We start from the raw sequence: 22,879 nt of genomic DNA, 5'->3' as shown, positions 1-22,879 counted from the left end.
GTTAATAAAAAAAGTACCTACCAAGTACTTGTTCAGCCCTCTTTTTCTCTATGCTTGTTCATGACTACATAGGTGCCTAAAACAATTAGCAAAAGCATGGTACCTATTATCTGGTCATCTATGATCCTAAGTGATGACTGTAGTAGTAGTAGTAGCAGCAGCAGTAGCAGTAGTAGTAATTTTCCATTACCTATGAAAGGCCTGCAGGGAGACTTGAATTTAATTTTACAAAGCAGCTGCTTTAACCTTGTTTTCAATTAATCATGCATTATCTTGTAGCTTTGAGATTTCGGTGTTGAGATTATTTATTTTTAGAATGACATTGTAGAGTAGGTGTGAGAGGCCAGATCTAACCAGTTTGAACATAAAACAGGTAGAGTATCTGGGTCAGATACGATTGGTTAGGGTTAAGCAATGAAATGTATTACCCTGTAGTACCTACTTACAGCTAAATGATTTCAGAAGTTGAGTGCTAAATATTTTGTACATGAGTTGTAACAAAATGAAATTGCAGCTCTTGATGTCTTGTCCAGAACCTTATTGATGTAGACTATATCAATCTCTATTATTGGTATCAATATATTTGATATCAATAATACATTTTTTTAGAAAAAATATGTTCTAAAAATATTTGAAACTTTTTGGGAAAAAAAATTATTTGTAGAAAACATGAATACTACATATCTAAATTATGAATGGAGAAATGGATCTTGAAAAAAAAATAATCACAAAGAAAAATCCAACATTGAACACTTTTATGGAAAAAGAAAAGATTTCTTACATATATTGGTTCATTTGGTGGAATATTTTGAAGTTGCCATTTTATTTCAGATATATCAGCGATATTGTTCTTTATTGATATTTCAGCTTTGTTTACTTCTTTCTCTAGAACTGCTGCTTGGTTTCTGGAGAGATTAACCTAAAAAAAAAATATTTAAATATGTATTGAAGAATTACATGAAGTATTAAATAGTTTTGCTGTTCTGAACAACATCAGAAGAAATATCAGACAGTTTTTAAAAAGAATGATAAATTATATTAGAATATTTGATATTGCTTAAAACTAAAAATATGGTCTTACAGATTTCATTTTATCTGCTAGTTTCTGTCGAATTGCTGTTTTTATTTCATTATTTGGAGAATGTGGTCGGACTAGGTCTGTCATTTTTTGCAGTTCTTGTTGTGCATTTTCAACTTTGGACTCTGTATCAAAAAGTTCTTCATGCAGTTGTTTAAGAGAATCACTAGCTGTAGAAAAATGAAAAAAATGATAAATGATTAAACAAATACACAAAATCATTCTGGTTTTAGAATGAACAATGCTAAATCTTGGAATATTTCACAAAGCCTTTCTACATTTTCTGTTAAACATGTACGAAGGATTGATCAATTAGTTTGATGTAAACTAAAAAATAACAGGTTCTGAGTTCTTATTTAAAACTTACCAGAATCTATCAGTTTCTGCTTCTCAATCAGCAGATCATCCATTTCTGTTTTCTGATGCTGTTGTTGTTGCAGTTGTTGTTGCAGGTGCTGTTGCTCTTCCTGCAACAATAAGATGTTTTTGGCAATATTCTTCTCATCTGAAGATAATTGTTTTTCTTCTCTCTGTCCAGATGATTTTAGAGAGTTTTTAGACTGTTGAGGTGTAAACAGGGCCTTCCCAATGTAAGGGCTCTCTAGTAAAGGTTCATTGTCATCAGTGTCCTTTTAGGAAGATGAAAGACGAAAAAGTTTTTTTTTAGTTTAGAAAACAAAGTTGTGTTTTTGACATTTTTACATCAATTTCCTCATCTCTGTCTTTTAGCATGCATTGGAGTGTGGTATTCAAATTCACACACATTATTGTTCTTCTGACCAAACCATGAAAATAAACCCATAATGTAATATACTTTTCTTGAGAGCACAACATAATGTTGATTGCAGGATTTTTTTTTTTGCTATCTTTATTTCTCGCTGGGAATGGTTGTCTCCCTTGCATTAACAGCTATTACCAAAAGGTAACCACAAGTAAATGTAAAGTAACATTCTGATAAAAACATAATTTAAGAAAATAAAGAAACTGATCAACAAACACTTGAAAAGCACTCACAAGAGTTTGGTCTGGTTGTGGTTCTTCTCCAAGACTGGCAAACTTGGCATCGATTTTGTAGAAAGCTAGTTCTTGTTCTAACTGGTAGTGCTTCTCACAAGCTCGATGCAACTCCTTGGTCTTTTTCTTAAGCTGAAGTCAAGATTAATCAGTATCATCATTAAGTTGACTGTCTGACCTAATTAATGCTATCTGTCATTAACACAGTGTTGTTTCTTTTTTTTATCTCTTTTCTTTATATTGTGTCCCTAGTCCTTCCTCAATATTGGAGTTGTTTGGTACAACCAGGATAAATTATGCTTATCTTGCACAGTTGTTGATGAAGCAGAGCTATGGTCAAAGGCATTCCAACCATGAGCATCCTGTTTTTTTTTTGTAAACTTATGGCGACATTGTTCAATATGTTCTTTATTTTTAAAGACAATAGGGTATGGTATGAGGGATATCTGGTTATTTCAAGCAGACTGAGTGACCACAAAGAAACTTTCTCAATGTTAATAGGGTAGAGGAGAAGTCTTAGGTTAATAGATAATTGTAGGGTAATAAGGAAGTTGATATGTTACTTCCTTAGAATTCTACAACAGAAGAGCTGGTTGTAGTATGGTAGAGAAGACTTGCATATTATAACTGCTTGTTGAATTTTAAAATAATTTCTAACATTTCTTTTTGTTTGTTTACTCTTATTCAAACACAGACAAATCCTCTATTAGCTACATAAAAGAGTACATTATGTTGAAGAGAGTCCCAGAGTTTGTAGCTTATGGGATACAAGTTCTTGCATGTGATCTGCTCTGTCATGAATGTATTGTATTAACACACACTCATATACAAAAGTTTTGATGGAGCTGTAAATAACTCTTACTGCACTCTTTTAATTATATTTAATCATTGTATATATGTGGGTACATGTTAAAAAAAAACCATATATTATATTTGAAATTAAGTATCTCTTTGTTGATCCTAAAAGTATCAAAATAAACAAGATAGATTTATAAAGATCTATGTTCTTATATGAACTTACCAATTCATTCTTTATTTTTAATTCTTCTTCCACATTTTTGTTTACTTCCAATGTTTCTTCTGTTTTTTTTCTTTCATTCTGAAAATTAACTTCCAAACGTTTCAATTCTCCAATAGACTTGTTGTGTTCCTCTTCCAGTTTTTGGTATTTTCCATCTTGTTGTTCAATGGTTTTCTCAAGTTTAATAATTTCCTCTAGAAATAAAAAAAGCAACTTTTTACTTTAATATATTTCTGTTAAGAATGAAGATAGTAATCTTTGGCACCATGACTTTATCCTTGAGTGCCTTTAGTGGAGTTTACTCCATTGCAAGCATTCAGACCAGATGCCTAGTTCCCTCTCCACTCATATTTTTCTTGCAGACATTGATCTGCAGTCGTTCAAGCTGGGCATCAGCCACATTAGCCTCCCTATTCTAAGGGTGTGGCCTGCAGAGACCATGACAGTTATCCTTCTTTCCCTAACTATCATCATCATCATCATCATCATCATCATCATCATCATCATCATCATCATCATAATTATCATCATTTAACATCTGTCTTCCATGCTGGCATGGGTTGGACAGTTTGACTGGAGCTGGAGAGCTGCACCAGAATCCAATTGCTTTTTTTGGCAAGGTTTCTACAGCTGGATGCCCTTCGTAATGCCAACTACTTCACAGAGAGTAGAAAATAAGAAAGACATAGTAGCAAGTAAGCTCTTTAAATGAATAGGGTAACATAATCATAGTTTACCAATTTTCATTCAGTCAGGAGGAGGAGGAGGAAGAATGAAATCCATAAATAATTATCAAATAAAAATAAAGCAACTGCTCACCCATAGAGAATCTCTCCTTAGCTTTTTGTCTATCCTGGGCATTGATTGGTTGGCCATCAAGGATATCCAAAGTACGAATGTGGAAGATGACATAAAGACGAGAGTGAGGTAATTCAGCCAAAGGGTTGTCTGCAATACTTAATTGAGCCAAATCAGGTAATGGTTTTAGTCTAGAGAGTTCATTGAGCTGTGAAGAAACAACAAACATAAAGTGCATAAGTGCTCATGAATGTGTGTGTGTGTGTGTGTGTGTGTGTGTGCGCGTGCGCATGTGCATAGAACTTCACCATCTACACAAATTTGCTTATTTTAATTAGAGCAAAAGAAAGTGGGAGTGAGAGAGAGACAGACAGACAGACAGACAGAAAATATTAGGAAATTTCCAGTATTGCAGGAATAATTATTCTGATAGCAAGCATAGTTTATGAGTAAACAAGGTAAAAATAATGCTTATTCTATAACATGTTGGAATAATACAGATGTAACATTGTCCTGAAAATTTAATTTACGTCTTTACAAACATTTTTATGACATGGCTAACTTTTCCTTTACCTTAAACAAAATTTTAATTTTTTCACTGCCTCATTGAAGTCAACAAGTTAGTCAAGCAATTTTGATATTAAAATACACAGAATACTTACAGAACCGAGATTGTTCTTTGCAATCTTGAAAACTCGCAGAGTTTTTAGCTTTTTGCCTAGTGATTGTGGGATGTGTTCAATCTGATTACCAGTTAAGTTGAGGACCTGCAGTCGGCAGAGAGAGTCTAATCCTTCTATCTTTTGGATGAAATTAAACGAAAGGTTGATCTCCAACAAATGGCTCAGCTTGTCCAATTTTTCTATTTTTTCAATGAGATTTCCACTGAGATTCATGGTTTGAAGATTTTTTAGGGAATCTAAGTTTTCGATGTACTGTGGATCAGACAAGTAAACAAAAATTTGTAGCAAGTTTTGAAGCTGTTAAATTTTTGAAATGGTTAATTGGGTTGACTCTAGTATATTATTACCCTTATTTTACATTGTCCTTGTATAATGTCAGGAATCAAGATTTTTTAAAAACAATTCTTGAAATAAAATTATTTTTCACATTTCTATGATAGCCTATACCATTTCTCTTTCAAATAATCATGGCTTTCATCATGGAAAAGGTAGTCAGTAGCAATGAATATGGCTTCTAATAGAAGGATCCTGAAGGTTGGTTTACTTGGATTTCATTGATGATATAGCGTTGTTGGCAGCATTCAGAGGCAATCTGCAAGGCCTGACTCATTATCTACGTGAGGTTATGAAGAAACCTGAACTAAGAATTAATTTTAAAAAGATGAAGGCCATGGAGAGAGCTCAAACAACTGCACACACTGACTCAGTGGCTGATGACCAGAATGCCAAAGGCATAAGCCAATTTGCGTATCTTAGCATTTTTCTGATGAAGTTGTTAAAATTCATGCCAAATGCAGAATGGGAAAGGAACAGCAGTATTTCAGTGAATGTGTGAAATCTATTCCATAAACACACTGAATATCAATATCAGTGGTAATGACAATGATGATGAGGATAAAGCTGATGATGGTAAATTAATACTTACTTTAATTTTTTTACCACTGTCTTTGGACAATGTGAGGTTGAGTGTTGTGATTAATGTTAGGTTGTCCTGTTTGCTGACTTTTTTGATGAGCTCTTCTGTTAAGTAGCGAACTCCAGCAGTGGACCCTGTAAATAAGTGGCAGTTATATATGATTTAATTATTTATGACAGACTATCTAATGCAGCAACAACAGGTGGTCACTACTGTAACACGGACAGGTTACAGAAGGAATTATTAAGGGATAAGGGTTACCTTGGCTTAGGGCTGGAGACATGGTTCTACTGGAGGAAAAGTCCATACTACCAGAGACACTTAGCTGGACTCGTCGAGGAATATCTTCAACTGAGCGAGTAATATTTGAAACTGGAGATTTTCTTGGTATCTTGACTGCTGTTGGATCCATATTGGAACTTTTGGAGATTGGTAATTGAGAAGTTGATCTTTTTGATTTCCTCATCTTCCTTCTTTTCTAGTGTTTCACCTGAAAAACTGAAGAGAAAATGTATTATTATTATTACTATTATTATTGAGGCAGTGAAGGTGGCTAGCTGGCAGAATCATTAGCATGCTGAGCATGCATGTTCTGAGTTCAAATTCCACCGAGGTCGTCTTTGCCTCTCATTCTTCTGGAGTCAATAAAATAAGCACCAGTCAAGCTCTGGGGTCAATGTAATCGACTTACCCCCTCCCTAAATTTGCTGGCCTTGTGCCAAAATTTGAAGCCGTTATTATAATTGTTATTATCATTATTATTAGGATGGTGAGCTGACAGAATTTTTAGCATGCCAGACAAAATGCTCAGTGGTATTTCATGTCTTTTCATTCTGAGTTAACTCTTTTGTCACCAACCTTGCTGACACTGGCTCTGGCTTGAAGTACAAATGTCTTGTTTTCATAACTTTTGAATTAAAATCTTCCACCAAACCTTAGTCACAATTTATGTTCCTAACACTAGCTGAATGATAACTTAGTTATTTTACTAGATTCTTTGTTATATTTAAAAGTAATCGAAAGAAACACAGAGCATCTCAAAATAAATACAGTAATGAAAGGGTTAAAGTCCCACTGAGGTTGACTTCACTTTTCATCCTTTCAGAGTTGATAAAATATGTAGCAATTAAGTGTTGGGGTTGATTGAAACCATTATTTATTATTTATTATTATTATTATTATTACTATTATTATTATTATTATTATTATTATTATTATTATTAAGGCAATGAGCTGGCAGAATTGTTAGCACGCTGGTGAAATGCTTAGCAGTATTTGGTCTGTCTTCATGTTCTGAATAATAATAATGTTGTTGGTGTTGTTGGTGTTTTTGTTGTTGTTGTTGATTCAAAACATGAAGTATTTCGTCCGTCTTCATGTTCTGAATAATTGTTGTTGTTGTTTTGTTGTTGTTTTTGTTGATGTTTTTGTTGTTGCTGTTACTGTTGTTGTCTATTCAGAACATGAAGTATTTTGTCTGTCTTCATGTTCTGAATGATTGTTGCTGTTGTTGTTGTTATTGTTGTTGTTCTTGCTGCTGCTGCTGCCGACGCCGCTGCTGTTGTTGTTGTTGTTTATTCAGAACATGAAGTATTTCGTTCTTCATGTTCTGAATAATAATTGTTGTTGTTGCTGTTGTTGCTGCTGCTGCTGCCGCTGCTGCTGCTGCCGCCGCTGTTGTTGTTGTTGTTGTTGTTGTTTATTCAGAACATGAAGTATTTCGTTCTTCATGTTCTGAATAATAATTGTTGTTGTTGCTGTTGTTGCTGCCGCTGCTGCCGCTGCTGCTGCTGCCGCCGCTGTTGTTGTTGTTGTTGTTGTTGTTGTTTATTCAGAACATGAAGTATTTCGTTCTTCATGTTCTGAATAATAATTGTTGTTGTTGCTGTTGTTGCTGCCGCTGCTGCCGCTGCTGCTGCTGCCGCCGCTGTTGTTGTTGTTGTTGTTGTTGTTTATTCAGAACATGAAGTGTTTCGTCCGTCTTCGTGTTCTGAATAATTGTTGTTGTTTTTGTTGAAGTATTTCGTCCGTCTTCATGTTTTGAATAACTGTTGTTGTTGTTGCTGCTGCTGCTGTTGTTGTTTATTCAGAACAAGAAGTATTTCGTCCGTCTTCATGTTCTGAATAATAATAATAATAATAATTGATGTTGTTGTTGCTGCTGTTGTTTATTCAGAACATGAAGGCGGACGAAATACTGTTAAGCATTTCACCAGCGTGCTAACAATTCTGCCTGTGCACCGCCCTAATAATAATAATCACTGCTAAGCTTTCAAGATGCTTCCTTTTGATAGTTCTGAAAATTCTGAACAATTTTACAATCAGTTCAAAATAGAAAATTTTAAGTAACTTGCCATTTATTTCTTACCAAAATTAATAAGGGAACATAGGTTATTTTAAACTCTTTTGTATTTCTTTTTGGAGATTAGTAAATAATGGTGTCAAGAAGATACACCAAAATAACACACCAAACTATATGGTCTTGTGTTAATGAGAATAATTGCAAAGGCTATTTAGTTATATCCTTCTACAGACTAAGTAAAAATACTATTTCAGTTGCCATTCAGCTTTCTGGGATCAACGAAATAAGTACTGGTCCATAAATATTGTGATTAATTAAATCGCCAACTCCTATCTTGAAAAACTTTTTACCCTGAGCTAAAATTAGAAATCCTTATTTTATTCAAATCCAGCTGGAGTCAGCTCTACTTTTTGATATTCCATGATCTAATCTGTGATCAATTTTAGTTGTCATTTTATATTCGAAGTTCAACTCCTGTCCGGGATAATTATGTCTTTCACCAAATTATTTGTCTTTGTTAAAAAAATCAATATTATTATTATTTGTATCATTATTAGAGCTGTGAATTGCCAGAATCATGAGAGTGTTGCTACAGTATCACACTCATTATTTGTTCTGGCTTTACATTTTGAGGTCAAATCCTGCTGAAGTCAATTTTGTCATTCATCTCTCTGGGGTTGATAAGATAAAGTGCTTGTCAGGTCCATCATCAGACTTTAGTAATTTGTAATAATGCTGAAGTGAAATCACTAAAGTGGAGTAAATCTGAGGGTGTACCATTGAATAGTGAAGGGGCAGTGCTGTCCAGTCCACTCCCTTCATGATGGGCATGATACTAGTCCAAGGGTCCATATAATTGACTGACCTCCTCCCTCTAAAATTTTAGCCTTGTACTTGTTAGAAACAATTATTATCATTGTTATTCATTGCGGTAATTAATTAAACCCTACTATAAGCAACATAAACTGTACTTTTATTATGTTTTTATTCTAAACAAAGTGTTATTGTCAAATCTCCAACATACAAATTCATTTATCATTAGGTCATACTGATATTTGATTATTATCAATAACTGAAACATATTTACAACTGAATATTGTGTATATGTGGTAATGGTAGTATTGAGGACAAGCTGATGTCTGAAAAATAAGTATATGTCCATAGTGATATTCAAATGTTAGATGATTAATACAATTAAGATGGTGGAATTAGTTCAGGTCGTACACATTTACTTCAGTGCCTTTAGTTATCTCTCACAAGATCAATAAAAATACTGCCAGTATTACGAGATCTGATCAATAAGTATCCGGACTGTTGTCATAGTAACAAACCTAAAGCATGCAGAGTGAAGCCACTTGGCTCAGATTAACCATGAACTCTGCTGTGCATGTGCACTAATGTTTTAAAGTTCTAGCTCACTTCCGCTGTTTACTGCAGTGCTTGGAAGGAAGCTGTGTAGCGTGTGATTGTCACATTGACCATGACGGAGAAAGTTGTCATGGTGATACCTGCTCAGAGCCCTACGTAAGGTTGCAGAAAGTGTATGGAGAGGAATATATGAGCCACACACAAGTATATGAGTGGTTCAGACGTTTCCAAGATGGCCGAAAAAATGTCGCCATCGACAAACGTTCTGGGAGACCCACAACCAGTAGAAGTGAGGAAAACATTGCAGATGTGCATGTAGTTGTGAGGGGAAATCATCAAATCACCATCCATGAGTTATCAGAGGATGTACAGATTAGTTACAGTTCAGTTCAGTCCATTACAACTGAAGATTTGGGTATGTGATGCATGTCTGCCAAGTTTGTGTCAAAACTGCTTTCAGCAGGCCAAATAGACACTCAAGTTTCAGTTACACAAGATCTCCTTGATTGTGTTGAGTTTGATGAAAGCTTTTGAAAACTTTGCATAGGCCTCTGAGTAGGTATCACCAAGCTTTTGGCAAAATTTGATGCAGATTCTCTGCTCAACTTCCTCTGTCATAGTCAATGCAACAATTTCATGCTACATACCTTCCTTCCAATCACTGCTGTAAACAGCAGAAGTGAGCTATAATGTTAAAACTTAGTGTGCATGCACAGCAGAGTTCAAGGTCAATATGTGCCAAGCGGCTTCATTCTGTGTGCTTTAGCTTTGTTAGTATAGCAATAATACGGATACTTATTGATCAGTCTACTTATAGTAGGCAGAAGCCAGTCTAGTATGCTCCTACCTATAATACTCTCCTTAGCTGACCATACTGTTGTTGTAGAGTGCATATTAGCTTTACTCAAAGAACGCTGTGGAATGTAAGTAGCTAACCAATCATCTGGGTGTTGGTCTCTTACTCATCAATCTAAATTTGCTATACCTCTGTTGGATTGAAGACCTCAGAGTGCATTGTCTTCAGTGGTTATAAATTCAATAGCTAATTATGAGTCAGCCTGGAAATACTGAGTTTCCTCCAGTCCTAGTCTGATTTTGAAGCTCTTTGACTCTGCTGGTAGCCATAACAAAGGGAAACAAGCTCTAAATGGTCAGAGCATGGACTTTGTCTTTCTACGGCTCTTGTTTCTGATGGTGTAATATCAATACAATGTTTTTTGCTCATGAGGCTATAAAGAAACAATGGGTTTCTTTCAGTTCCTGTCTACCAAGTCTACTCACAAGGCTCTAGTCAGCTCAGGGCTATTAGTAGATGACACTTGCTCAAAGTGCTGTATATTTTCCTTTTATTTTGTTGAACTGAGTAGTGATTTTTAGATTGTTCTGTTGCCCATTCTATAAATCAATACTTGATATTAAAAAAAACTAGCATTCCTGTGTTCTGAATAAGCTATGTGCATGCTTCTACTTGACACACTCAACTCTCTACTCATCATATCTAATGTGTCACTGCATACCTCAATCATTCTTGCTGGAAGTTCCTTCACACCCATACTTTCCTTGCAGATGTCAAGCTATACATATTCATACTGAATATCAACTGCATCAATATTACCAGTTTGGAATGCTGTTAAAGGTCATGAGCACTGCTTCTTTCTTCCATGACTATCTTATTTAAAAAGAAAATCTTGACCAAAAAACAGCAAAACTTTAAGTCTTATTTATACACATAAATCTTTTGTAAGAAGTTTGTTGACAGAAATTTTCGAGTCTTTTCTTCTATTAACAATTTTATCAGTGTATGTGTTTGTGCAATAAATTCCTCTCCATGAATTGAAGGTGTGAAGCTTCCATTGAATAGAAACATTTCTATTAAAGAATTCAAATGTAACCTTATCATGACTAAAAACATTTAATTATTATATAAGCAATACCATCTGTGTATTTCAGAATTTAGGCTATTTTATTTTTATTTATATACTAGCATACCTGGGTTGGCAAAAATGCTGACACTTTTATTACTGATAGTAAATGGCACATCAACACAACGGGGGGAAAACTATCAATAATTGTCAGCAATCTAGTAAAAATATGTACATACACAGAATTGAAGCAGTTGAAGACTAAGATGTAACATCTCGGTTGAAAATATTTCCTATATAATGCATGTTTGTGTATATATAAACACAGACACACACAGATGTACATATATTATATACTTATATATTGAATTATCAAAGTTGGGAGTTAAGTCCAGGTTGGATGCAGTCTAGAATGTTTGTATGTCGACCAGCAGTAGCACCATCCTAGATGTAAGAGCAATCCTCTACTGTGGATCTCAGCTATAGTTAGTAGTTGTTGGACACTGAAGTATTTTCTTTACATCACTTCCATCAGCATGTCACAAGCAGCTTGTGAAAAGTTGGTTTTATAGTAGAGTCAAACACAGGTATCAGAACTGTATCACCCTTATCAAATAGTTAAGCTCTCACTGCTCCATATAGTCTCTGCATCTAAAGACTACTGACCATGTGTAAAATACAAAAGTTTCAGTAATACCTGGCTCCACATCAATACAGTAAATTATATTTTCTGAATTTAATCTTGCAAAAGCTTTCTTTCAAATATCACTGAAAAACTGATGTAGCATTGTCTTTTGGTTTGTTTAAATTTTCAAGAACACTACTTCAGTTAAAAAGTGCCAGATACATTTTTATTATTGCTTGATTGATTACATTCTTTTGTGTCTGTTTGTGCATGCATATATTAACAATCTTTTGTCAACTTGCAACAATGAGAATAAACACCTTTAACATCTGGTGACACATTTTGAATAATTAGAAAAATACTAATTGTCATAAACCTCATTAAATGAATTTTTGGCATTACTTTTCTCACATTACTCAGACACCATTTGGACCATTGGAGAATTTCACTGTTTCTTCATTAAATTTGCTGCCAATAAGAAATGGCTTTTCATCATTATTGCCAGCGTCATCATCATCGTCATCATCATCATCATCATCATCATCATCATCATCATCATCATCATCATCATCATCATCATCATCATCATCATCGTTGTTGTCGTCATCATTGTTGTTGTTTTAACATTCAGTTTTCTGTTTGTATGGTTGGGTGGAATCTGTTGAAGCTGATTTTCTATGGTTGGATACCTTCCCTGTCATTAAACCACACCTATTTCCATGTAAACTAATACTCTTCTATGACCAGACATATTTACATGGAAAATTAGAAATGTAAGATGTTGCTTGCATGATGGTGAACTCAATAAAAACTATCATGCAATGACAAGGCAAGGAGACAATTTCTCTCTTTCTCTCTCACATACACACATGATAGGCTTCTTTCATTTTTTGTTTACCAAATCCACTCTTTAGTCTTTGATCAACCTAGGGCTATAGTACAAGATACTTGCCCATGGTACCATGCATTGGGACTGAACCCAAAACCATGTTAGTTGGGAAGCAAAGTTCTTACTAGGCACACAAAAAAATGTATACTTCTGTTGATACTTTATCTCTAATTGTGTTTCAAAAATATTTCAGTTGTCAGAATAGCTAAAATAGTGGCAAAGTTAAAATTAGATTTACCATCTTCATCTATCAGAGTTTTTGACAAGGTGAAATTATTTCTTGTAAAAGTCAAAGAAATACCCATATTGATTCAACAGCTAGGCTTTTCATAATGACTGTGATTCTTTGAGAAACTTTGAAGGTGTGGATCTAGGAGTGAGATTGATGTCCTTGTTTGGATATAGGATTTGGGTTACTCAAAGTTTTTCCCAGTTTTATTCTATCATATCAACTTAATTGAATCTTAGCTGACTTTGTATTCAGGATCATATAGCCATCACATGGCAACAATATAGTGACCACCACACGATACAGATCACCTCATGCTGCATTATCCAGTTACTTTAATCTTGAGTGAAATATGGAACAATCCATGCACTGTGGAGGCATGCATCACTTCGCACTGAAAATGTAAATTTGGAGGTGTGGACATTATACAAAACAAACAAAACCAATCACCAGGAAGTTAATGGCATTTTCCAGCCATTGTCTTTCTTTTCAAGAAGTTTTATTCCTATTAAGATGAAATATAGCACTTTTCAAAAAAAGAATGTCTATAAAAGTATACTGTCTTTATAATTTTTGCCATATGTAAGGAAATGTTTTTGTAGTGTATACAGGACAGAAACATTTTACTTAAGCACTATTTTCTTGCTTCAGCGAGTACTCTCCACTCTGTTACTAGGACATCATCTCACAGTTCAAGATTGACAGTTTTAAGATTGCTAAATTCCGACTTTGTTTTTCTTAGCATGTGAAGATTTGACTCTTTAAGTTTCCAGCAAGTTAGTAACAAAGGAGAATAGCAATTGTGCAAGCAGGCAGACCTGTCAATATATTCAACCAGTTTCTCAAGCCAACATAAAAACACCATTTTACCTACTGTATTCAATAACCTTTACTGTTCACCTGCAGCTGAAACAATATACTACCAGGTATTAAACATTCTGCACACATTGTCAAATGCTGGTATCCTTGAAACTTTGAAATTATAATCATTTATTTAATGTGGCCACTCCTGAACAAAGGTTTGCAAACAGGGGCCTAAATCTTACTCCAGAGTGCCAGTAATTAACTGAAAGTCCAGGCACAGCAAAGCTCTATTAGGAACTTTTATCACCCCACCCCACATAAATCCATTTCAGCTATACACACACACACACACACACACACACACACACACACACACACACACACACTATGTATGTGTGTGTGTGTGTATGTCTAGTTGTTATGCTGCCTCAATCCAATGGATTTACTAATCCAAGCTGCTGATGCATTATACCCAATTAACAAAGGCATTTCCTGTGTCCAGCATCTCAACTGGATGACAACTTTGAGGTCTTACCAATTACAACATTTCAAGTACAATATTTTTACTTTTCAGTATCCTAGGTTATCTATGGACTGAATGATTATTCACCATCTCTGCAGCATAGGAATAGCAGAGTGTTTCCACCAATAATTTAACACTTCTCACACGTATCCCTACAAATCTGTTTCTTATGTTTCCTGCAGAACAAACCAATAGCTTAATTCCAACTACAACTGAGAACCTCTTTTGGGGATAAGAACCACAAAACATATTTTGTGTGTTTGTGTACTGTAGCCAATTAAGCAAACTCATACAACTAGCATACACTAGACCCTGCCCAAACCTATTTCATTACAAGAAATTTTTCAAAATCCACAACATTATAAGTATTGAGAGATTAAAACCAGTATTACCTGACTTGCAAGAAAATTCTACAAATATTGCAAGCAATTCAAAAATAGACCATTCTCCTTAATATAACAGTGTTCTCAACAAAACATTCTACGATACTATCTTCATCATATACATTTTCCAGACCAATCTAAGACATTTGCCAGCTAAAGTCACTCATTAATCACTATTAACCTACATTGAAACAAATTCATTCAAAAAGCAGCCAATATCATTTTGTTTCCCAATGACAACACCGCAATAATCAATCACCTTAACAGTTAGCATATTTCCAACTAATTAAATAGCAATATAAACACAAGCAATATAAATTCACCCTCATACAATGGCAGCCTTTCCAACATCTCATCTTCTTTTGCAGGTATATGAAAGAATTTAATAACTCTTTTACTATGTGAAACATTTCTATCTCAAATCAAGGAGGGAACCTCTACATGTACAATGACTTACTTTTAGCTAAATAGTTTTCTTACAGTTATGTCACCAGGAAAGGACTATCCATAGTAATTTTTCTTGCATAAAACCAAATTACAGCTCATCTAGTGTAACTGTCTCTCTAATTGAGCTATAACTCTTTCTGTAATTTTCAAACCAGTTCTAGTATTTTGATATCCCTATTATTTTCTCTCTCAAAGGCATTTCTTTTATCCTTGTGACAGTTGACTATGATGTTGCTGTATCACTTGTTGAATATAACATCTTGTACAACCTGATAGATGATGCTACAATGTCTTGATTTTCTCTGATACATTACCTTGCATTTTGGAACATATCATACCTCTGGTCATCATATTGTAGAGCATTGGCAGACCACTTACTTTCTGCTTCTTCCCTTGTTAAATAAACCTTTGTCTGACTTCTCTTTTAATTACCTGGTATAAATTCTTTGCTGTGCCTATTTTTCTAACCTTTTGAAGCTTGTCTCTTTGCTTTACTAGCTAACCTTAACTGTCTCGCCACCATGTCACCCTCAGTCTGGTTACATGCTATGGAGTTGATCTGTACCCTTGTAGCCGTAGGTTGTCCCGTAATAACCTTCAGTTGTCTCTATCTTCACTTGTGTTCACTGACAGTTAAGCAAGAGTCTCACTGTCATTGTAGGTGGTGTTTATGCTTGCAACCAACTGCAAAAGCATGTCTGGCCACTTTTGACATGTTACATGATCTTTGTGAACAAAAAGCTCCTTCAGATGGTGTCATTTATTTTCTATTTATCGTATTACCATGTCCAGGCTGTTTATTGCTCAATAGACTAGGGGATTATTAACTTAAATTGGAAACAAGTAAAAGTCGGTGGCAGGAAGGACACCTGGCCATTGAAAATCTGCCTCAATGAATTCTGTCTGATCTATGCCAGCATGGCAATCTACATTTATATAATTTTTCCTCTCTAACCATCATTTCTAGACCCACCACGAGGGAACATGAAAGTTGCTATGTAGTCACACACCCAGCTAGAAATCGCAAAGAGATAATCAAATCACACCAAAATAACACATTACGTAAACTAGTACCTAATATTTTAATATCTGCAACTAATAGATGTCACGACTGAACACATTTTATCGTCGGTTTGATTTTATCCTTGCAGAGTCCGTGAAGTAAAATACCAGGATCGATTTAATATTTGAATTCCCCAAAGAATTGTCGGAAATTAGCTTGTGGGTCAAAAAGTGTAATTTCTTTGGATGAGTACGTTTTAAGATTACGATTAAGGAAAAATACTTTTTTTATTGTTAGGAGTGGATGGGATGAGTAGAAGCGATTCCAGTCACCTTTTCTGTAATTTTTCAATGCTGACTTTCTCGTTACGACTTATGTTATGCATGTTTTGAAAAATCCTAATTTCAGGTGTTTAAAATATAAAGCTGAACTAATTTTCGAAAAGCAAAACTAAAACGTTACGAAAAGATGAAGAGAAATCCACTTTTTTTTCTTCAGAATGCTTAAAACATACACATCCGAAGAAATTGCGGTCTTGGGCGCACTAGATATTTCCGACTCTATTCTTTAGGTACGCCTAATGTTTCAATAAAGCATCGAGATGCGAATAGAAAGATGACAAGACTTTTATTCATCGACCGTTGGAGAGATGAAAAGTAGTATAATTTGAACCACAGTATGATTATTTTTGAAGTGTAAAAAATAAGAGAGAGAGAGACAGACAGACAGACAGACAGAGACAGAGGAAAAATTGCTCTAAACTCGGAAATAACCTCTAACTTCCGGCAGATCGTTGTCAAAGCAACTTATATACTATCGATAAGCCCCATCCCCATTCCTTTGCTTTGGAGATAAAAAATGGAAATTGTTTGCCTTATCTTGTACTATTTTATCGATAACTTCAGTGTTGACAATATATCTATTTATTTCGTACATGCCCTCATCTCTTTCCACACGTTTTTCGATCTGTATATGTGTTTTCGTACCTGTCAAAGACTGGGATCGATAGTATTGACTAACCCCTGGCCTTGTGCTTATATCATAAACCGCTATTATTTTAAATTTTTTATTTTATTTATTTTAGATATAACCAATTTCTCACTTCTCATGAATCCAGCCCACGCATGCATCCCTATAGTCATATAAACATAAACACGCGCACGTGCAAGTTTATGAGGGAGGTGACAGTCGATTAAATCACCCCCTCAGTACTTGACTCAAAAGCAAAGTTGATTTCAGCGGAATTTGTACTCAGAACGCCCAGGGATGTCCTCAAATACTGAAAGGTATTTTGTCTGCTAGTGGAGTGGCAGACACAAGATTACAAATTCTGGAGGAGTAGAGTCTAATACATTTATTTCAGTACTTCACTGGTACTTCATTTTATGGACCCCGGAAAGCTGAAAAGCTATGGTCGACCTAGGTGAGATTTGAACATTCTGAGTTCAGATTCTGCCGGGATCGACTTTGCCTTTCATTTTTCCGAGAGTCATTAAAATAAGTACCTGACAAGTATGTCTCAATTGCAGAATAACCGAGCAAAATAACAAATAATGATGTTTTTCCCCTCCCCCTTTTTTTTTCGACACAATGTGACAAAATTAAGAAGGTGGTGAAGATGTTGTGGCCTTTGCAATTCATGAGGTAAGGATTCGTAGCATACTCGACTTAGAGGCAGTAATATGAAGTGAACAAAATAATGAATCCCGCAATGCTGACGCGATTTACTTCTCCCGACATCACAAAAGCAAAATAAATGAGGTTGCACTTTCGAAAGTAAATGACAAAACGCTCCACAATAACAACGTAAAGTTAAACGTAGCTTTTACCAAAATCATATCGGTGCTACATATGCTTATGAGGCTATATATATACTCACAAATGCAAATAAATATTTGTAATTGTACACACAGGCATGTATGTATGTATGTAGAGATAGATAGATAGATAGATAGATATGGATTGGTGTACATGTGTGTACAAATGGGGGGCGGGGCTATTTCAGTTCATGAAGTGGGGTGTATATATTTCATTTAGAAGCTGAAGATTCGTAACTTTGAGAGTTTCCAGTGTCTGATTATTCAAATCTTTGAATAGTTGAAAACATGAAGTTCCGACTGAGGAAGCTTCTTCCTGATAACACTCACATACTACACGCACACACGTACTCACATGTACGTACACATTCACACACACATGCATGCACGCACGCACGCATACCACACCCCCACACATTGTCTCTCTCTCTCACCCTTTCTCATGCATATACATACACAGACAAGTCTTTTGTCATTGTAGAGATCAATCGATGTCACACAGTAAACACACTCACTCTGCATGTTGTGTTACACTAAACTAATGAATATGTACGTGGACATCGTATGGCATAAATGAAGTGATCAGCCAGCCAATGGTAGAGTGACAAAGAGAAAGTAAAGGTTTTCTGTCTTTTTTACCTGTTGACAATTGTGATCACAGCTAGAGTGATGTGAGATTCAGCTGGGGCGAATTCATAGCAGACGTATTCCTTTGTCTAACGAAAAGCAGTACTGGAAGTTTGTAGCTGGTTCACTCTGAAGAAATACATTTTACAAACCTTCCTTCCAAGACATGTTCTGACCTGTTCCAGCCTGTTTCTCATTTCTCATTTCAGCTCTCTTTCTCTCTCCCTCTCTATCCCTCTTCTCTCTCTCTATTTGTCTCCCTTGTCTCTCTCTCTCTCTCTCTCTCTCTCCCTGTCCCCCTTCTCTCTCTCAACTACACACACACACACACACACTCACAAAAGAACAAAAAATACAGTTGAAATGGAGTGGAGTATTGTGGAATAACAACCTATATAATGACAATTTAACGGCAACTACATTGGTAACATGTAGCTTACCAGCAGAAACACACAAGCACCCCCCCCCCCATTCACACATCTTTTTTTTTATTCTTGTAATGGCTTCAACTATTATATTGCAGCCATGGTTAGATGTTGCCCTTCAAGGATCTAGTTAATTTTATGGCCTCATTACTTAATTGATCTCCAATTTTGTCCTGGGACATGAATTTTGGATCCTCAATATCTGCATATTTCCAACAAAAATTTATAGTAGGAATCTAATAATATAGTCAACGTTCATACACATATTCACATGTCATACTCTGCACATGTGTAAGAATCAATGTGGATTTCATGTTATAGCTAAACATTTTGTTTTATATACACACACAAACACTTATCAAATTCTACATATGTATATAAGAACCTATGATATAGATCTAACGTTATAGTTACTTAAACATTTAATGTGCGTGCGCGCGCATACACACACATTCTCACTCAAACACATATGTGTAGAGAATGATGTAATTATTTCCATTCCTGGAGTTCACACTGTTATCTATCAAGTTGATATCTATCATCAACAATCCAGCATTTTCCTGTACAAGCATATGCCTATGCATATACATTCCTTTTCTGTTCCACACCAGAGAAATTGGAGTATTGGTTTAGTTTCATCATTGACTCCATTTACCTTTCAGTAATTGATCTGTATGTCTGCTGAATTTATATTCTTTTGATAATTCTTTTGATTTTATTCTATCTTCTATGATCTAATATAAGGCCATTTCTTAGGCAAGTTCCTTTTATATTTTAATTGATGACACTAGAAACCAAATCTTTTGAAGTGTGTTGTCACCTTTGGATATTTTAGATTACTTTATTCAATTCCTGCTGCTACCACTTAACACCAACATTATTGTCTTCATCACCATCATTATCATGACCTTTTCCATCATTCTCTCTAAAATCTCAGTTTCTGTTGGTATAATCTCTGCTACTACTGACATATCATCATCATCATCACCACCACCACCACCACCACCTCCACCACCACTTCCACCACCACCTCCACCACCACCTCCACCACCACCTCCACCACCACCATCACTATTCCAACCATGATATTCTATTTAATGAGATTTTTAACCTTGGCAAAAGGCCGTGTATTTTGGTCAATTAAATTGATCCTAGTGCTTGATTGGTGTATGTTTTGTCGGGCTTGGAGGGATGAGAAGCAAAGTTACTCTTGGTGGATTTGAACTCAAGGAGATATGACTCAATACTAAAAAGCATTTTGTTTAACTCTCAACCAATTGTAACACTATACAGCATTCTGTGTGATAAGACGTCTTGAAATTAACTCTTTTATGAGCAAAGGCATTATATGTGATTTAGAACATTGCAATTATGTGTGTGCTCATATTCAATTCTACTTTGGGCAAGTATCTTCTTGAGATGGGACTTTAGGCAAGTTGGAAGTTCATTGAGAGTCCATCCGTTCTTGTTTTGTGGTGGTAAAGTAAATCTGTCATCATGTTTTAACATCATCACCTGGATCTTGGGTATCTTTAGCAGTAGTACTCTGTTGCTAGTATTCAGGTTAGATTGCCAGTCTGAGGAGAACATATTTCACCAGTATAAGAGGCCTTGAAAATGTCATGGGTGCTGCCTTTTCTCTTTTGACTAAACAATTAGAAGAAAATAAAACTTGCAATGTATAGTGTGATTCCTTATAGTTTGTGAGTATGCATATTTGAAAATTATAATGTTGTTGTACTAAACCAGGATTTGAACTGGTATCTTTACCTTCTTTCTACTAATCATTGTGGTATCAGTGGCACTAGAGTTGTTCCTATTTCTGGTATCTAAGTAAACTTGGACCTTGTAGAAGCAAATTTATTGCTTGAGCATTAATGAAATAGCTATTTACAGTTAGATGGCTATTTATTCAACATTTTTTAATTTGTTTTAAAAGGATTGGGATCTGAAACCATGTGTTGAACCAATATTGTTATTCAGGAATACCCCACATTATGGAAGTAATGTGTTCCTGAAAAAGTTACTGTAATGCAGAATTAATTTTTCCATTGATTTTCATGTTTACAAAGTATTAACATCTTCTGATGGATTTGAAACAACATCAGAAAACAAGCAACACTATGCATGAAAATAACAATTTCAAATCATACATGGTATTGTGTGTATATATAAAAATATTTGAATGGAAGTATCTAAGGGAATAATGCAATACCATAACCACTAGGCGTGTGGCTGAGTGGTTAGGGTGTTGCAGTCATGATTGGCATTGTCTCTTCTATACTATCACCATACAAACATCAAATATTATACTATATCTTGTATAGTGAGGAGCACTCAAAAGCATAATGAAAAAGGTAAAAGTAGACTCACAATAAATATGAGTCAACTCTGGTTTTAAATACCAATTTAATACATTTTTTAATGATGTTAATGATTTTATGACAGTTATGAATATCACATCTAATCTTTCTTCTCTATAAATCTAAAGTATTATTCCCAGGTAAAAAATCAATTTTGCATTTGATGTACTATTTTAGTTTGGTACCATGTTAGTATGCTAGTTGTAATCCTCTTTCTATTAGTAGTGTCAGAAGCCATTAAGCTTGATTGGTGAGAGGTGGGATGTATAGGTACATAGTGAATCTGTAGTCTTGCCTAGACTTGAGTCAGTTCTGGAATGTTATTTTTGCAACATTGGGTTAAAGCAGGTTTCGGGAATTTACAACCCTGAAATTACCTTTATTTCTTTATCTTTTGGTTTTCAATTTATGGCAATTAATTGTCTTATGTTGTTGTTATTGCTGAGATGAGAAATTCCTGAATGTACACAATACAAAGTGTGAATGTTCTTGCATATATTTCGGTTGCTCTGGTATATTGGTGGTATCACATAAGGCTTTTACTCACAATTGATTAGCACTTAGAATACTTGTATATTTTAGTATCCATTGTGTAATTCTTCTAGCAATTGTGTACTGTGAAAGGGTGGATTTACGTGACTGAGTAGTACCATCATTACCACAGATATCTCCAACTACAAAAATTTAGCTACTGTTTGTTTTTGTGCTGTTTTTTCATGTTTGTTTGAATCTCCACTCTGAAAACTTAGAAACTTTTCAAGCTACAAAGTATATATATTTTCATTAATGATTGTTAATCAAAATAGTTGATTTTTCCAAAAATTGCCCTTTTAACAAGTTACTTAGATATTAAATGCATGACCCAAGCTCTTATCAATGTTATACACTAGACAGATTACAGGTCAATAAAAAATTATCAGTTCCAGAGAAAGTGATAAAAGCAATAGAAATGGTTACAAAATTTCTTTCAGTTATTAATAGATATAGTAGTTAGTGTAGCTGGCTGTATGGTAGTGATTGCAGTGGGAACAGATAGTTAATGATGCAAAATGCTTTCAGATATTAATGGATATAGTAGTTAGTATAGCTGGCTATATAGTAGTGATTATGGTAAAAGTGAAAGCTAATGATGCAAAAATGCTTTCAAATACTAACTATTTGTATCTAGGGAAAAAATATTTTTATGTATTAACTTTTGGGTTAATATTGGGACAAATATTTCTTCAGAATGCTTAGAAGAATGGGTGGTGGATGCTAACTGAATGTAGCCTTGCTAGTAGTAGTAGTAGCAGCAGCTATACAATGCTTACAATGGTTTTCACTTTAGAATACTTATGATGACCACCTAAAAAGATTAAATAATTCATTCCACCATATCAAAGATTCTAATTACAAAATCAGAATTTTTGTAATTTGTTTCAGGCTGATTGTGATCTGACTATGATATCACAGATCTTAAAATTTTTAATTTTCTGAGGTTGGAATATGAATAGGGTCTTTTGTTTGCATCAGTAATTCTCTTAGTGAAAGGGAAATTGCAACAAGAACCAAAACTTAGTCATAAATTTAGCTCACTGCTGCTCACCATGCTTAAATTTACCTACTTTTACAATTGATTCTCTTATATTGACACAAGGTGACAAAATTTAAAAGAAAGATACAGTTAAATTACTTAATCCCAGTAATATATAACAGTTACTTA

The 22,879-nt window shown here is 34.8% G+C and overlaps 1 protein-coding gene across 1 annotated transcript in view; it reads right to left on the bottom strand.

Annotated features, from left to right (window-relative positions):
- Positions 1 to 18,643, bottom strand: part of LOC106873177 (uncharacterized) — a 70,654-nt gene extending 52,011 nt beyond the window's left edge. Inside the window, exons 1-10 of the mRNA XM_089339125.1 lie at positions 18,402 to 18,643; positions 5,772 to 6,008; positions 5,520 to 5,644; positions 4,574 to 4,846; positions 3,933 to 4,119; positions 3,114 to 3,307; positions 2,093 to 2,224; positions 1,446 to 1,707; positions 1,082 to 1,248; positions 782 to 919 (exon numbers count right to left, since the gene is read on the bottom strand). Coding sequence (XP_089195251.1) covers positions 782 to 919; positions 1,082 to 1,248; positions 1,446 to 1,707; positions 2,093 to 2,224; positions 3,114 to 3,307; positions 3,933 to 4,119; positions 4,574 to 4,846; positions 5,520 to 5,644; positions 5,772 to 5,976 — 1,683 coding nt within the window. The 5' untranslated portion in view covers positions 5,977 to 6,008; positions 18,402 to 18,643. The remainder of the gene's footprint in view (positions 1 to 781; positions 920 to 1,081; positions 1,249 to 1,445; positions 1,708 to 2,092; positions 2,225 to 3,113; positions 3,308 to 3,932; positions 4,120 to 4,573; positions 4,847 to 5,519; positions 5,645 to 5,771; positions 6,009 to 18,401) is intronic.
- Positions 18,644 to 22,879: the final 4,236 nt, after the last annotated feature.

This window comes from Octopus bimaculoides, chromosome 21 (genome assembly GCF_046866305.1).
Source record: "Octopus bimaculoides isolate indiv1 chromosome 21, ASM4686630v1, whole genome shotgun sequence".
In the NCBI taxonomy this organism is placed as follows: Eukaryota; Metazoa; Mollusca; class Cephalopoda; order Octopoda; family Octopodidae; genus Octopus; species Octopus bimaculoides.
Note: the sequence above shows the minus strand (reverse complement) of the source record. Positions and strands in the feature narration are given on the sequence as shown.